The 17,618-nt window shown below is 40.9% G+C and overlaps 1 protein-coding gene across 1 annotated transcript in view; it reads left to right on the top strand.

The window, feature by feature from the left end:
* Positions 1-17,333, top strand: part of ppp4r2b (protein phosphatase 4, regulatory subunit 2b) — a 30,699-nt gene extending 13,366 nt beyond the window's left edge. Inside the window, exons 4-9 of the mRNA XM_080026006.1 lie at positions 3,272-3,365; positions 3,458-3,495; positions 3,626-3,700; positions 3,979-4,119; positions 4,533-4,825; positions 15,807-17,333. Of these exons, the coding sequence (XP_079882132.1) occupies positions 3,272-3,365; positions 3,458-3,495; positions 3,626-3,700; positions 3,979-4,119; positions 4,533-4,825; positions 15,807-16,213 (1,048 nt within the window). The 3' untranslated portion in view covers positions 16,214-17,333. The remainder of the gene's footprint in view (positions 1-3,271; positions 3,366-3,457; positions 3,496-3,625; positions 3,701-3,978; positions 4,120-4,532; positions 4,826-15,806) is intronic.
* The last annotated feature ends 285 nt before the right edge of the window (positions 17,334-17,618 follow it).

The raw sequence follows: 17,618 nt of genomic DNA, 5'->3' as shown, positions 1-17,618 counted from the left end.
ACTGAAATATTTCAGGTCTTTTGTTGTTTTAATACTGTTGATTTTGGCATACAGCTCATGAAAACCCCAAATTCCTATCTCAAAAAATTAGCATATCATGAAAAGGTACTCTAAACAAGCTCTTAACCTAATCATCTGAATCAACTAATTAACTCTAAACACCTGCAAAAGATTCCTCAGGCTTTTAAAAACTCCCAGCCTGGTTCATTACTCAAAACCGCAATCATGGGTAAGACTGCCGACCTGACTGCTGTCCAGAAGGCCATCATTGACACCCTCAAGCAAGAGGGTAAGACACAGAAAGACATTTCTGAGCGAATAGGCTGTTCCCAGAGTGCTGTATCAAGGCACCTCAGTGGGAAGTCTGTAGGAAGGAAAAAGTGTGGCAGAAAACGCTGCACAACCATAAAGAGGTGACCGGACCCTGAGGAGGATTGTGGAGAAGGGCCGATTCCAGACCTTGGGGGACCTGCGGAAGCAGTGGACTGAGTCTGGAGTAGAAACATCCAGAGCCACCGTGCACAGGCGTGTGCAGGAAATGGGCTACAGGTGCCGCATTCCCCAGGTCAAGCCACTTTTGAACCAGAAACAACGGCAGAAGCGCCTGACCTGGGCTACAGAGAAGCAGCACTGGACTGTTGCTCAGTGGTCCAAAGTACTTTTTTCGGATGAAAGCAAATGTTGCATGTCTTTCGGAAATCAAGGTGCCAGAGTCTGGAGGAAGACTGGGGAGAAAGAAATGCCAAAATGCCTGAAGTCCAGTGTCAAGTACCCACAGTCAGTGATGGTCTGGGGTGCCATGTCAGCTGCTGGTGTTGGTCTACTGTGTTTTATCAAAGGCAGGGTCAATGCAGCTAGCTAGGAGATTTTGGAGCACTTCATGCTTCCATCTGCTGAAAAGCTTTATGGAGATGAAGATTTAATTTTTCAACAAGACCTGGTACCTGCTCACAGTGCCAAAACCACTGGTAAATGGTTTATTGACCATCATATTACTGTGCTCAATTGGCCTGCCAACTCTCCTGACCTGAACCCCATAGAGAATCTGTGGGATATTGTGAAGAGGAAGTTGAGAGACACCAGACCCAACACTGTGGATGAGCTTAAGGCCGCTATCGAAGCATCCTGGGCCTCCATAACACCTCAGCAGTGCCACAGGCTGATTGCCTCCATTCCACGCCGCATTGAAGCAGTCATTTCTGTGAAAGGATTCCCGACCAAGTATTGAGTGCATAACTGAACATAATTATTTGAAGGTTGACTTTTTTGTATTAAAAACACTTTTCTTTTATTGGTCGGATGAAACATGCTAATTTTTTGAGATAGGGATTTTTGGTTTTTCTTAATTTTTTTTGCCAAAATCATCAATATTAAAACAATAAAAGGCTTGAACTACTTCAGTTGTGTGTAATGAATCTAAAATATATGAAAGTCTAATGTTTATCAGTACATTACAGAAAATATTGAACTTTATCACAATATGCTAATTATATGAGAAGGACCTGTAGTGCATGTCGTGTGTTGAAAGCCGTGAGGGCACGGACTCTTTTCGGCTCCGTGAGAGTGGTTAGTGACAAGGCATCAACTAATGCCAGTCAGTGCCACACACACCTGATTGCAATGAGTTGATGCAGTGTCACCTAACTACTCTCACGGAGCTGAAAGATTACGTGTCCTACATTTGGTCACACTGGTTCTCTGACCCATACACTGAATAAACTCGGCTATTGCCGTCCGGCATAAAACTTTCCTACCAAGTTAGGGTGCTGTCGGCATAGGAAACGCAAACCAGATCTAGGGTTAGCATGCCGAACCGAACTGTGCTGTTCAGTGGAAACAAGGCATTAAAGCAGCTACGAGTAACATTTAAATATATTTTAAACATCCTCATGTTTCCTCTGATAATCATAAATTACCTTTAACAGAAAACGAGACCATCAGTGCAAAGAAATACTTTTTTTATATAGTTTTTATTACTGCGTTTGGTCTGGTCGCACACCCAGTCCGATTTTCGGTTCGCTCATGCAGGCTCTATGGTCACATATCCGTATTGGTTGCAGATTTCAGTGTAGCGCTGCAACGCAATTTGAGAAGCCTATCCCTCCAGGTGAGGGAAGGGGAGCGGGAGCCTTGTTTGAGACCGTTATTTGTCGTCATAATGACTGATAACGGGGCTGAACCATCAAAGGAAAAAAAAAAGAAAATGCAATGAAGAAAAGCTAAAAGGGAGAGTGATAGACGGGCGGGAGAAGGCGAGGGCGTTGCCAAGCAACGTTGTGTACATAATTTCACAGGAGTGAAGACTGCAGCATTTACTCCTAAATGAATGAGCGGTAGCCTACTAAAACAAAGTTTACTTTGCCTCACCAGCATCATCAGATGACCATTATTCATCTGAAATAGTCATTATTTACAACATAAACACATTACCTCATCGTGATCCATACTAACTGCCGTCTCTCGCTTTCTGTGAGGACACGTAATCTTTCAGCTCCGTGAGAGTAGCCAGTTAGGTGACACTGCTGCATCAACTCATTGCAATCAGGTGTGTGTGGCACTGACTGGCATTAGTTGATGCAGTGTCACTAACCACTATCACAGAGCCGAAAAGAGTCCGTGCCCTCACGGCTTTCAACACGGACATGCACTATATTGCGCCGTAGATGTCATCGGGCTTCTTTTCGGCGTCGGGCAGTCTTTCAGTCGGATTTGATTGGTGGAGGGCTAGCGAATCAGTGAAGCCCGGAAGTGAGGCGGGTAGCACAAACAGCTGACGACAGTATCGCGTCGCTAGCCATTGTTTTAATGTGTTTGTTTGTTTCGTTCAGCGAGTACTCGCATGCATCAACCCTTGTTGACTGCTCGACACCATGCTCGACACTCTCTGCTAAAAATGGTGCTCTTTATGGTACATATATATAAATACGTATTTATATCTATGTTTATGGTCTAGAGAGCTGTCCCATCATTTCCGGTTTCCTTATTTTTTTGGGCCACGATACAGATTAGCGCCGCCTGAAACGGCATTCTCCATTTTCGGGCGACGGTCGGTAGTCGGACCGGTGTGTCCTTGCCTTAAAGGGGCCGCCAACGGACAAAGTTACTCGTAGTGGCATTAAGTAACAGAAATCTTTGGGTGTAATGTTAAAGGCATACCAAAGCTCTAAATAAAGGAAATAAATTAAACCGAATTTCAGTGCACATTTTTATTGAAGACCACCATAATGCCACAATGTTTTTCAAGTCCTTTGCCTTTTCTCCTTAATTTTAGAATTCCATTTACGATCCAGCGCTTGTGCGAGCTGCTCACAGAACCTAAGAGGAACTATACAGGAACAGATAAGTTTCTTCGGGGGGTGGAGAAGGTACGTTCTGTGCTGCGTGGGCATTTATTTTATTTTATACTTTAAGTGGTTTACCTGCTTTCACTCATTCAGTAATTCTTGTTTCCCTCTAGAATGTAATGGTGGTAAGCTGTGTTCACCCAACCTCAGAGTAAGCGTCACATCGAAATGAGAAAACTTTAGAATAACTAAAATATAATCCCAATATGAAGATTTGGGAACAGTTTTGTTTTTTTATTCACTGGATTGAGATTTGTGTTTTTCTGAACTTGCCTATGCAGGAAAAATGGATGCAGTGCCATCAATAGAATGAATGGAGTGATGCTTCCTGGGAACACATCTGCGTTTACAGAGAGGTTGTGTTTTGACTGATTGATCTCTCTCTCTCTCTCTCTCTCTCTCTCCTCTCTCTCTCTCTCTCTCTCTCTCTCTCTCTCTCTCTCTCTCTCTCTCTCTCTCTCTCTCTCTCTCTCTCTCTCTCTCTCTCTCTCTCTCTCTCTCTCTCTCTCTCTCTCTCTCTCTCTCTCTCTCTCTCTCTCTCTCTCTCTCTCGGCTTAAACATATAAAAAAACAGCATTTATTTTTTCTGAATTGTTAAAAGGCTTTTTTCGTTCCCTTTGTCGTGTTTTATTAGGAAAGTAAACGGTCCCGGAACTCCCCGCCCGCTGAACCGACCGAAGCTGTCTCTGGCCCACTCCCTAGCAGCTAACGGCTTGCCAGATAGCACAGACAACAAAGACCTCAACACAGAGCATGAAGAAGACAAAGACTCTAGGTATGTAGAAGCTCAGACACACAGGTAAAGCCATATTGTGTAACTTCTGTCCCCCCATGAGAAATCCTGAGTAATTGCAACAACACTGTTTATTGCGTCAACATTAGGTAAGCCTTTGGTGATCGCAAAGGGATTTTATACCTTCTGCTGTACGTCCAGGTTTTTTATAAGCAGTAGAATTAACAACTTAAACATTTATTGGGCTCCTCTGAGCAGTGTCTGGGGGGGAAACACCTATTTGTAAACCTTGCCATAGGCTACTGAAATACAGAGAGAGTTGTGTGGAGCTGATAGGCTTAATCAAACTGTCAACTCGTTTGGCGATGGCTCGAATGTAACCTACATTAATTCATACAAAAAAAGGAACGTACTATAGCTTTAAACACAAATCTTGCTACTTCTTTGCTTGTCAGTGAGGTTTCAGCGTCAGAAGGTTGCTTGGGCAGCTCAGTGAAAAACAAACACCCAGACGAAGAGGAGGACATGGAGGCCGAGCAGGAGGTGAAGAGACTTAAGTTCAGCAAGGACGACGATGAAGATGAGGATGATGAAAGTGAGGAGGAAGAGCAGGAGGTGGACACTATGAGGCCTTTACACGCCAGCTGTCAGTCTAAAGAGGCAGAAGCCATGGTGCAAGAGGACCACCATGAGGAAGAGGAGAAGGAGAATGAAGCCTCCAGCAGTGCTGCTGTCTCTGAAGATCAAGGTAGGGTTTTTTTTTAAGCATAAGTTTCATCTAAGTCAGTGGTTCTCAAAGTGCGGCCCGCGGGCCAATGGCGGCCCGCGGAAGCATATCTGGCGGCCCGCGGCCCGCATTGAATTATGAATTATTAAAAAAAATATATATAAATATATATAGGGAAGGTGGGTGATTTGTGCATTTTGAAGTTGCAAAACCCCTTGTTTCTAGAAAACCGTGGAAGAAATTGGAAATGTGACCACATATTTAAGAAGAGCCATCCATTTGACTCATCCTGTAAAGAAGGGAGACACAAGGAATAAGATATAAGCACATTTAAGCTCAAAAAACTGTGTTTTGCCTTTCAAAGTAAAATTTCCATGATCAAGGTTTTTTGATTATTGTGTCTGAACAATTATAGACACGTTTGAAAACATTTGACACATGTTTTAGTGCTTTGGTATGCTACACTTTGAGTCTATATAGTTAGCACAATGTCAACCCTAAATTGCTGCATCATGCCTATTATCCAAAATTCTGGGATGGGGTGATTTGTGCGCAAGGGCCTGGGTGAGTTATAAGTAAGTAAGTAAGTAAAATGTATTTATAAAAGCACATTTATGACAGTTTGCACTGTCCAAAGTGCTGTACATAGTGCATTCAGTAGGTAAACAATGAAGGTAAAATAACAATAACCAAAATAAAAGACGTAAAGCCCATACATCCACATAAACACAGATAGTAGTGCAGAGGTAAGTAAGTAGTGCAGAGGTTAATGGGGAGGAAACACCAGGGTGTACAGATGGGTTTTGAGCCTTGATTTAAAGGCAGAAATGTAGGGGGAATCACATTTGTCAGGTGGCAGTTGGTTCCACAAGCACGGAGCAACTAGTGCAAAGTACATTTCTGAGAGTTGTGCCAGTGGCATGGCTGTATACGCTGGTCACCAAAAGAAAGTGATTGTCTACAGTAGCTCAGAAGAGAGTGACATCTCAATTCCACTTAACGACACCACTGATGAGAGTTCAGATGGCCAGAAAGATGATGATGGTGACTTTGTCATTGTGACACAATGACGCACAAATCACCCCACGTACAACTTTTTTTCCGAAAGCTATATTTCTTAAACAGTTTATTCCAGATCCAAAGTTTTTATTGCCAGGGATGCACAACATCCTGAAATATATGTACATATTTGAGTTGGAGACATAACTGTCAAGGCCTCACTTTAAAATCACTTTGAGTAAAAAGTTGCACAAATCACCCCACCTTCCCCTATATTTATTTTATTTATTTATTTATTTTTTATTGAAACGCACGGAGGGGATGCGTCCCCCGTAACAGTAAAAACAGTACAGGGGTCGAAACACTTAAATATCCCTCCTAATTGTTTGTATTCATTCCCCACTTATTAAACTTGCGACGTTCGGCTGGCCTCTGCCTCTCGTTGCAGACGGCTGGTCAGCCTCCCGCAGTGCAGCAGGCAGTGTAGTGGTCCCAATGTAAGTTGTTAGATAGTGAGCTTGTTAAGCCCAATACGATGCACTTTCTCACATTCAAGGTGAATTAGATTAGGTCAAGTGTCTAAGGATGGATGCTAACATTATCTGGTTTCTAACTCTTTTGCCTAAAGTTTAGCTAACAAACTAACGTTAGCTAGCTGCTGATAGCCATGGAACTATCTGCCTAGTTGACTGCTGATAGCCCACCCTGTTTATTTCCAATGTATAGTGTCATAATAGTTAACACTGCTGCTGCATCATGAGTAGTGAGTCCTACAAAAAAACACTCCAAAAGGTGATACGTTTTCAATGTGTAGAAAGTTTTGAACAATAAAGTTGAATAAATATTTTCATGCAATACAGAATGCCTCAGTGCCTTACTGATTTATATTCCATTAGATGTGTGTCAATGGGAGCTAGTTGTCTTTTCCTTAACATTTCCACCATAAATAAATACAGAAGACACAAATTACTGCATAAAAATTAACCAAAATGCACAAAATGAAGTGTTCGAACCTCAAATTTTTCTGGGGGACAACCCCCAGACCCCCGCTTTTAATGTGTGTTCCCCAATGTTGAAATGAGACCTAGCCCTTCATTTATTACTTTAAATGTGTTAATTACACAGTATTGGATGCTGACCAATACATGTAAAGACGCAAAGACGCTGGCCATTGAAATTATTTCAGTTTTATAATTTTTTTTCCTTTGGCGGCCCTCGGTCCAATGTTGGGTTCCTAAATTGGCCCTCAGCTATCAAAAGTTTGAGAACCCCTGATCTAAGTGTATCTATTCTATTATAGGTCACACCAGTGTTTCCCACACATAGGCTCAACTTGGGTGGCCCCACCAGGTAGATATAGACCCGCTCAGGTAGATAAAATCCGTATTTCATTATTTCAAAAAATAAATACAAAAAATAATTAAAATCAAATGTAATAGTCAGTGATAGTTAGGGATGGGGATTGTTATCCCTGATATTGATACCATTTATCAAGTCTCCTTAACGATCCGAGTCTTCATCGATACCACTATCGATACTTTTCTATTATTTTGTTGAAAGACAACTGCAGTGTTTCCCCTACCATTATACGTTGGCCTGATTATTACGGAATCATTGATTCCGTAATAATCATTTGCGAGCGTCTGCGCGGCACTGTCGGTCTACCCCTCGTGTGCGCCTGTCTTTACAACCTCTCGTTTGATCATCCCATCAGGTGATCTGCGTGTGTGTGTGTGTTCTGCGCGTGGCGCGATGCGCGTGTGCATTCGGTGCGCACTTACTCCGCGAGAAGAAAGAACAAAGTTCTCGGTGACAGAGCTGCGAGAAGAAAATGACGTCATTTTCTTCTCTCAGCTCTTGTTTAGCTGTTCTCGCAGCTTGTTCTCGACACATCACCCGGGCCGAACTTTCTACTCTCAGCTTGTCCGAGAACTATTGTGTGATTGGTCAGTCTGAAGTCGATGAGGAAAGCCAAGTGAAATCAGCTGGCGCTACTGAGTAAATTATGGTAACAATGCGCCGCGGTGAGGAGTTCGGCAGTTGAGTTCTCGTGAAGTATGTAATGTCAGACCAGAAAGAACTTCTCGCAGCTCTGTCACCAATAACTTTGTTCTTTCTTCTCGCGGAGTATGTAACAGCCTTAGACACGGAAGCCAATGAGCAGGAGCATGACTAGCAAGCAAACGTAGAACTAGTGGCGAAAATAAAACCAGCGCCTGCTCTATGGAGATATTAAGGACTCAGTAACAGGGACGTTGAACAGGAAAAAGTGCTGAGCAAAACTTAGAAAGTTAAAATCGCTACGTCGCCGTGGCAACACAACCAATCTGTATCAACAGCAGAGACAGCGCTGAAAAAAACGGCATGCACTCGTTTCAGTAAGTTTACAGAAGTGCCTCACTGCTACTGCCTTTGGCATTCTCAGAAAAGCATTCATTTATTTTCAGGGGAAATATTAATTTATTTATTGTTTTAACTGTTATCTTGAACAGCAGGCCATAGTAGGCCTACAAGCTTTATTTCTTTGTATTTTCAATGCTAGGCCTACTTTATTTTTATGTTTTAAATTGAGAAATAGGCTAGATGAAATATAATGGTCGGAATAGGGAAGTTGCCTTATGTAGCACACATGTTGATAGGCTAATCATGGTGTGTAGCCTATGTTAATTAATAAATTTTCAACAAGGCTATTTGCATAAAAAATAAATAAAACATTTTTTTCAGTAGGCTAGCTTCAAGGTGAGGTGATTCAGATTATTCCAGAAATGAGTACTAGACAGGACCTGTCTATATTAGATCTTAGCGTTTATTGTTTTCTTTATTGAAATCCACGTGTTTTTCTTCAATAGTTTACGTGGCTTGTGTCTCCAAATTATTACAGAAAATAGTTATAGGCAGTTGTATACAGAGCACAGAATTAAACAGATTTCGCCTTTCAAAGTGCACCAGATTGATGTATTTAACTTTAAAAGGATAAGGTTTCTTCTGTAGGGGGATGCCCCCAGACCCTCCTAGAAGGTCCATTCTCACCCAGCAGCATCTATCCTGATCTAAATCCTGTGAGAAACACCACATGTACAAACGTACTGATGAATGTGAAAGTATAACCCTATGCCCTCATTTTTAACGGGCTGTCAAAAGAGGCTCATCCCAAATGGGGTTCGTTTTGGTCAATTTCTCCTAGAACTCTTTATCAGCTCTTACCACCGGGCCTAAAAAAAATTCTAGGGGAAACACTGAACTGGTATTATTGCTTTAATTGCCTATAATTATTAGGGCTGCAACTAACGATTATTTTAATAATCGATTAATCGGTCGATAATTGTTTTCATTAATCGATGAATCGGATAAAAAAAAGACACATTTGTAATTGCCGCGTCAAACTGAACATTACTTCAAACCTGTTAAGGGTTAACCCTTTTTGACACTTAAATTTCAGAAGGCTCTGGATTGAAAGTGGTTTGAGATAGAGACAGTGTAAATGAGACAAATATTGAGAATGACCTGAAGTATATCTGGGGAGTACATTTTCTGATCTAATTAGCATATTATGACGTCATATGGTGGCGGCCATGTTGGATTATGTAATTTCCATGAAATACCTGATATTTTGAAAGAGAGTTGAATTTATTTAATCAGATTCACCCCTCCATCCATTTGTAATGATGTCCACTTTGTTGTAAGCCAACAGTTGTAAACTAGAACTAGAACTACACCACAAAACTCATGTAAACAGTAGGCGTTATTTATGATTTTTTTTTTATTACCCACCACCATTTTTATTTCCTTTTTTCTACTATTCTTCATTATTATTATGATGATGATTATTATTATTATCATTATAATATGATAATATTGATATATATATATATAATGCTGCGTCGCATGGCTGCACCACTGCTGCGCATGGACGCACCGGGGCCGTAGAAAGAGTGAACACTAAACTCCCTACTCGTCAACTTTTTGCTTGCCATATCTCTCAATAATTCCTAAATCCAGCAATACAGCTGCAGCATAAATAGCTTCGTGGCACACTATCTCCGATTTCGCACCTAACAACAGCGCGATTCATTTGCAGCCTGGACGCGGAGCAGGGCTGTACGCTTATTTTTTTAGGTGGTAGCACTGGTGCTAGCAAGCAAAAAAATTCAGTAGCACAAAAATAAATTTGGTAGCACACAAAGTAGGCTATGATTGAAAACTTGCATAACCTTAACCCTTGCATTTTGCTCTAATTACATTTGAGCATGTCATCCTGGTCTCATTTGAGATTCACAATTAATATGATATCCTAGTGTGTGCAGTAATAATTGTAGAAACATGAATAGGGTTGCACTGATTGTAATTTAGAAAAAAGAATCTAACCTGCCAATTGCAATTTTTTGCTGATTCAGAATTATTATTATAATGTCCTTCTGTTAATTAAAACCAAACTTTAAAACATTAAACATAGCCTATTAAATAAATAAGTATACATATTGGTACAATTTAGGATAAATTAAATAGGTTGTTGTGAATGTGTTGGGAGTAGCTTTTCAGTGGCTTATTTAAAACTTTGTTTAAATAGACTACTGTTGACTGCTCTCTGCAGCTGAAGGAGTTGCCTTTCAAGCTAGAAAAAAGCGCTAACTTCCTGTTCTTACCGGCTTCAAAATAAAAGTCAACTCACGTTTGGCTACTAACAGGCTTTTAATGTGAAGGCGCACAGGAAATGCTCTGTTTGTAGACTCGCTAACTTAACTGCGGTATCCCGAGCACATATCTTTCGCCAGCCAAAGTGGAGGGTGGACTCAGTAACTTACTTGCCTAAGACTCATTTACCCGCAGTGTTAATGTAGAGCCCTCTAAGCAGTGTTGTGCAGCGCTCCTCTGTGTTTCAAAGACAGCCTCTCCTCATTATCAACCTGTCGCACGAGTTGCGAATGGATTCGTATTCATCATCGCACGTGATCAATTTCAGTAGCAAATGCGATCAAAACTGTCGCACTGTACAGCCCTGACGCGGAGATGTTTCTCCTCTGCTCTGCCAGCAGGCTGGGACTCGCTCCGAGGGGCTGCTCCGAGACTGACCGCCTCGTAGTGCTTTGAGACGGGGAGGGGCTCTCGGCAACACCCGCTGCTCGTTGAGCAATGAGCACAGTAACTGCAGAGTGAAACGTCCTTTCACGTCAGAGTCTCCAAACACCACAAAAGTTTTCAATAAAACCAGAAAAAATTGCTAGGAGGATATGAAAAAAAAAGTTTTGATGGGATTTTTTTTTTTTTTTTTGATGGGATTTCCGGATTTCCGCGAATATTTTGCATTGAAGGATGACGTTTTTCTGAGCTAAGGTCTAGGTATGGGATGTCTGCCAACTAGTGGAGGGGAGTTTGAACAAAATATAACACTCTATTTAGAGAAAACTGCTGTTTGATTCAGTAAAGCGTCAATTTTGCGACTTTGTCGCCTAAAGGGTTAAGGCAGTGCTGGAAAATAATGGTGGTCACACAAAATATTGACGCGTTGGGCCCAATTTGAAAATTTTCACTTTTGGCAACTTTTGTTGCCAGCACTTTAGACATTAATGGCTGTGTGTTGAGTTATTTTGAGGGGACAGTAAATTTACACTGTTATGTACGCTTTACACTGACGACCTTACTTTGTATTAAAGTGTCATTTCTTCAGTGTTGTCCCATGAAAAGATGTAATGAAATATATGAAGAAATGTGAGGGGTGTACTCACTTTTGTGCGATACTGTTCAACTATATACAGTCCCCTCCAATAGTATTGGAACGGTGAGGCCAATTCCTTTATTTTTGCTGTACACTGGAAACATTTGGGTTTGACACCAAACGATGAATATGAGACAATAGCTCAACATTTCAGCTTTCATTTCCAGGTATTAACATCTGGATCTGATACACAACTTAGAAGATAGCATTTTTTTAAAAGGAACGCCAAATTTTTAGGCAAGCAAAAGTATTGGAACAGATGCACTTAAAATAAATTAAAGTGAATAAACCGTAATATTTTGTCGCAAATACTTTGCTTGTAATAACCGCATCAAGCCTGTGACCCATTGACATCACCAGGGTTGCCGCGGATCTTGAAAAGCATTAAAAGTCATTAAATTTAAGTTTCGATATTCAAGGCCTTAAATGTCTTAAAAAGTCTGGAATTATTGGGTGGGCGGCATTAAATTTACTCGGGGGCAGAATTAATGAGCTTGCCTTATTTGTTTCATTCTAGTTTTCTAGTTTAATTGTTAGATTTCTATGTTTTTATTTTATCGGTGTTTTATATACTTCAAAGATATCCGGCAAGTCCGACACCTACGCTAGAGGCAGTACGGCCGTGTGAGGCTGAGTACCGCATTTAAAACGTAGAAGAAGAATGTGTGTTCCCTGCTTTCGAATTTGAAGTCGGCCGCGGTAGAGCAAAAAAGGAGAGAACGACCCAGCGAAATGCATGCGCAGCTATTATACATTCAGTGAGAGGTGGAGGGAGGACGACTGGCTGGCTTTTTTCACCCCGCGACCGCGACCACACACTGCCGCTGCTTGTAGGTGCGCAACCACCCGTCCGCTGATGATATAGGTAGGCTACTGTCGCAAATCACACAACACGTTGATTGTGTTTAGTAAACAATGTTTATGTATCTATATTTATAAATAGCTGCTCATCAGACGTTCATTCAGCTCATTCAGGTCGCGTTGACTTGGCGTGAGCTCATGGAGTGAGACGCGGGTCTCTTTCTGTCACTTTCTTTCTCTCCACACTGCACTCCCTTTCTGACAGCTAGATAAAAACTATTGCCGATCCTCCCATCAATCGCAGATAGTAGCCTACGTTTCCTTTGCCAATCGGTACAACTCTAATACCCGCGGTTTATTAAAGGCCTACTTCACCGGTTTGTATATGAAGGTGTATTGAATTCTGAGATCCTATGTAGTATAAATGTGCAAAAAAAATTGAAATCGGTTCATCCTAGCCTGAGAAAAGGCAGAAAGAGTGTTTTTTTTAACCCTATATTTCTCTTTCTCGTGACATCACAGAAAGAGAAATATAGGGTTAAAAAAAATGTACTTTGTAAATATTACTGTGATGTCACAGTAAAAGATATCACAGTAATATTTACAAAGTAAGTTTTTTTTAACCCTATATTTCTCTTTCTGTGATGTCACGAGAAAGAGAAATATAGGGTTAAAAAAAACACTCTTTCTGCCTTTTCTCAGGCTAGGATGAACCGATTTAAAAAATGTTCGCACATTTATACTACATAGGATCTCAGAATTCAATACACCTTCATATTCAAACCGGTGAAGTAGGCCTTTAACCTGAACGCCTGCAACAATACTGTATGAAGAAAAAATTACTTTGCGCAAATTACCGCAGGTCTCGTGAGCATGGATGTAAATCTACAGTGGGCCAACATACATACGATTTTGAAATTGCAAAAACCTCCCTTGACCTGTGGAACCAATTTTTAAATAGTTTCTGCCATAAGTTCTGAAAAATAAAGTTAATGGACTAAGTTTGTTATTTATTGAATAAGGAATTAAAATATGAAGAACATTCGGATTATTCTTCTCCCAAAAATATCCCATTTTTAATTTAGCCTAATTAAAATATTGTATGCTGCACCTAACACATATTTTCTAAATTGATTAAACTGTTCTTGTTACTCGATTAATCAGAAAATGTAAACCAATTGATACAGTTCTGTAATTGGTTGAAAAGGTGGTAATGATGGGTTTTCAGGTTGCCTTTACAGTGATCTCTTACACTGTGTGTGCAAATTTTTTAGGCAAGTTGTATTTTTGAGGATTCATTTTATTATTGAACAACTACAGTGCTCTCGGTCAATCCAAAATGTTAAAGAACCTAAACCTGAATGTTTACGAAAGTAAAGGTGAGGTTTTGTCTTTCTTACGAGAATATATATATGTTTTGCTATTATTAGGTAACTATTAGTGTGCAGAATTATTCTGCAACTAAATTAAAAAACGAAAATGTTCCCATCTCACTTGTTTATTTTCATCTGTTAAAGTGAGAATAATAAAACAACTCAACATTTACAAATAAAAATGTCCGACATGTCAAAAAAAAAAAATCAGTGACCAATATAGCCACCCTTCTTTTCAATAACTGTCACAAGCCTTCCATTCATGGAGTCTGTCAGTTTCTTGATCTGTTGACGATCAACTTTTTGTGCAGCAGCAACCACAGCCTCCCAGACACTGTTCCGAGAGGTGTACTGATTTCCTTCACTGTAAATATCCCGTTTAAGCAGGGCCCACAGGTTCTCAATAGGGTTTAGGTCAGGAGAGGAAGGGGGTCATGTCATTATTTTTTCATCCTTAAGGCCTTTACTGGCTAGCCATGCAGTTGAGTACTTCGATGCATGTGATCGAGCATTGTCCTGCATAAAAATCATGGTCTTCTTGAAAGATGCAGACCTTTTACTGTACCAAGAAGAAAGTATCTTCTAGAAACTGGCAGTAGGTTTGGGAGTTGATTTTGAGGCCATCTTCAACCCGAAAAGGTCCAACTAGCTCATCTTTAAAGATACTAATAGTTCCCTCAAAAGATCAGCTAGTTGGACCTTTTCGTTTTTTATTTTCTGTAATTAGACAGCAGTTGTTAGCTAAAGTGCATTGAATATTTGGTAGTCAGATTTAATGTAACCCTTTACGGAGTATAGTGTAGTTTGTCGATTTCTGTTACCGCGGTATTGGTATTATTTTTTCATTTTAGAGGTCTTAAAAAGGTCTTAAATGTCTTTAAATTTGAACTTTAAAAATTGGCAGATACCATGGACATCACCAAACTTTTGCATTCTTCTTTTGTGATGCTTTTCCAGGCTTTCACCGCAGCCTCATTCAGTTGCTGTTTGTTTTGGGGGGTTACTCCCTTCGGTCTCCTTTTTAGCAGGTAACATGCATGCTCTATAGGGTTTAAGTCTGGAGATTGACTTTGCCAGTCTAAAACCTTCCACTTTTTGCCACTGATGAACTCCTGGTCCAGTACATGCACAGAACATCTACCGAGGCACACGGAAAAAAATATTAAAAAGAATTTCGATACGACCATCGATGACGAAACGGTAGCGCTTTGAATATATGAAAATTAGCTAACTTGTACTACCTTGTTCGTAAATATTCATAAAACCGTACATCGTATCAAGTCCAATTTTGACATATGTTGGTGCTATCCTTAGTAACGTTCATTAAAAAAAGAAATCTGAAAATGTCGCCATAAGGGGGCACCAAAAACACAAAAAGTATATATCTCCTCATCCACTTTAGCCTATTTCTATGCGATTTTTTTTTTTTGCGTTTTGGTCTATAACTCCCAAACCGAACATCCCACATCGGAAAACTTTACACCCCCGGATTCTGTGAAGTGAGCGGCCGGCGCAGCGGTCTGCGACGCTTGGGTCCCGAGTTGCGTCAGAGGCTTAGCCCCCGGTCATAACTGCTTGCAGTTCTAGTTAATGTTGGTTTTGATTGATGTGTTTTTTTAGTATTCGGATTTTAGTCATTCATTTCATTTTCCTTTATTTATTCTCGAAAGATCAATTGAGGGTTACCCTCTTTTACAATGACATCGAGACAGATACACAATATACAATGAGAATACACAACAAGCTTACAAAGAGACAACAATTAAAACATTCAGATCAATTGAATAAAACAGAACAATAGCCTAATTAAAACAGTTACAAGTGGAGTGGGGCTGATTCAAAATAATAACTTTAAATTGGTTAACAGTTATGAGTGTATTTATTTTAATTTGATGTTGTAGGCTGTTCCAGGAGTCAGGGGCACTGTGGCTAAAAGCAGTTTTACCAAGGTAGTATTCGGATACTCGCTCGGATAAACCCAACAAGTATTCCCAAGCCTGGAGAATGGTATTTGCCAAATGACACAGAAAGATTTGGGTCATTTCAGTCTGAAGAGGTGCTAAAACACAAAACACCTTCCGTATTTTAATGCTTTTTTCCACTCTTTCTACTATAGAACCAACCAGCAGCACGCAGCACACGGAGGTGTGTGCGGGGCCAGGCTCAGGTCAGGAGGCGGAGCAGGCTGAGAGGGAGGTCCCGCGTGGATCCCAGGAGGAAGGCAGCGACATGGACCAGACGGAGCAGCAGACCCCCACGGGGGCCCTGCAGAGCCCCAAGTCCAGCAGGGACAGCAGCCAGGAGAGCACTAGTGACCCAGTCAGCAGCAGCAGCAGCAGCAGCAGCAGCAGTGGTAATAGCAGCTGTAGCATAGAGGAGAGCAGTGCAGACGCATCCAGAGACGACATCTCTCTCGCTCCCTCCAGCAGTACAACGGAACCTCCTACAGAGGGCGCCGCCATGGAAAGTGCCACCACCTTGAACACTGGGACCACCACTGAGGAGCCAATGGAGCAGGACTAGACTGAAGCTGAAGGCCGCCCCTCAGCAGCAGCCTTGTGTGACCATTAAAACCAGCTTGTCCTTTTGAAAATCCAGCTTGACTTGTCACTTGGGACTGAGGAGAACTGCACCTCGTACACACAAGACGAAACCACCTCGTCCCGCTTTTTTGGACACTCACCAAAATGGCTACCTGGCATCGATGTGGGCATACAAATAATTTTTTTTTTTTTTTTTTACAGGGATATTTTATCAACCCCCCTTTCCCTTGATTTCAGCTGCCTTGAATTTATTGGCTGAATTATTTAAATTTTTTGTGTTTGTAGGCTGGGGTGTTTTGGTTCTTTTCTCATGCCACTCACTTCAGCCATTTGGACATTGCGACAAGATTGATAGTCTATTGTGTTGTGCCCTTTAAAAGCCCCAGTGTACCCTACTACCAGGGTCAGAACAGAGCCATACCAGCCCCGTTGTTTATGAAATGTTCATGATATACTGGCTGGCACCACCGTTTCTGTTCCTGACTGAAAGCTTGTGTCAAATTGCTCTTTAGTCAAGCAATGACCTGGAAGTAACACCCCCACCACCACTATGTCTACCAAGTTACACCAGGCTATTGAGAACATTAATTGTTTTAAAATAAAAATGTCTCCATCCTTGTGAGATTGGAGACCATTTTTTTTGTTCCATTGTGTCCTTATATTATCTTAACCATATTTTTTGAAATGATACACTACCAATCCCACTGAACAATGTCATGCTACCTTTTGTAGAGAGGCGTAAAATGATATATTTTGGATGCATAAAAACCCACCATAATTTATATGATCATTTCAATTCAATTGGTTATTTCTGAGTATGTTTTTGTTTTTTTTCGTCTGCCAGTTGTAGTCTCCAAAACCAGCTGTAAGTACAAAGATGACTTCCGCTTTTCTTTGTATCGTGATGTCACCATGTTGTCTCAACCGACCGACCGATATCCAGAAACAGTCTCTGGTTCCAGTTCTACACCTGTTTCTGCAGCTGTACTTTTTGATATTTAGAATTTTAAATTTCTGTAAAGTAGATTTTTGTAGATTGTAATACGGTATGTGTTCACTGCCTTTGTGAAACCATATATTATTGTATCATTTCTGTGTATACTCTGAATGCATTTGCGTTCATTGCGGTATTCAGAAACAGCAATAAATGTTAACATTTTTATGCGTGGTGGTCTTGCTTTACTTTGACACAGCATTTCCATGTGTTCTCTTCACTGTGCATTACTGCTGTATGTGATGTTCCCCTGCAAACGTTCTGGATGAAGTGGTCCAACCAACAGACCCTTTTCACAGGAGACATTTTGAATTTTTTGAAAAAACAGGAGAACGGGTTCAACCACTTGACTTTTTACAGTGTTGTTTTGTATGCACTGACTTCTGGAGTG

Source organism: Ammodytes marinus (genome assembly GCF_949987685.1).
Source record: "Ammodytes marinus genome assembly, chromosome: 4".
NCBI lineage: Eukaryota > Metazoa > Chordata > Actinopteri > Uranoscopiformes > Ammodytidae > Ammodytes > Ammodytes marinus.
This window is presented reverse-complemented; position numbering and strand designations above follow the sequence as displayed.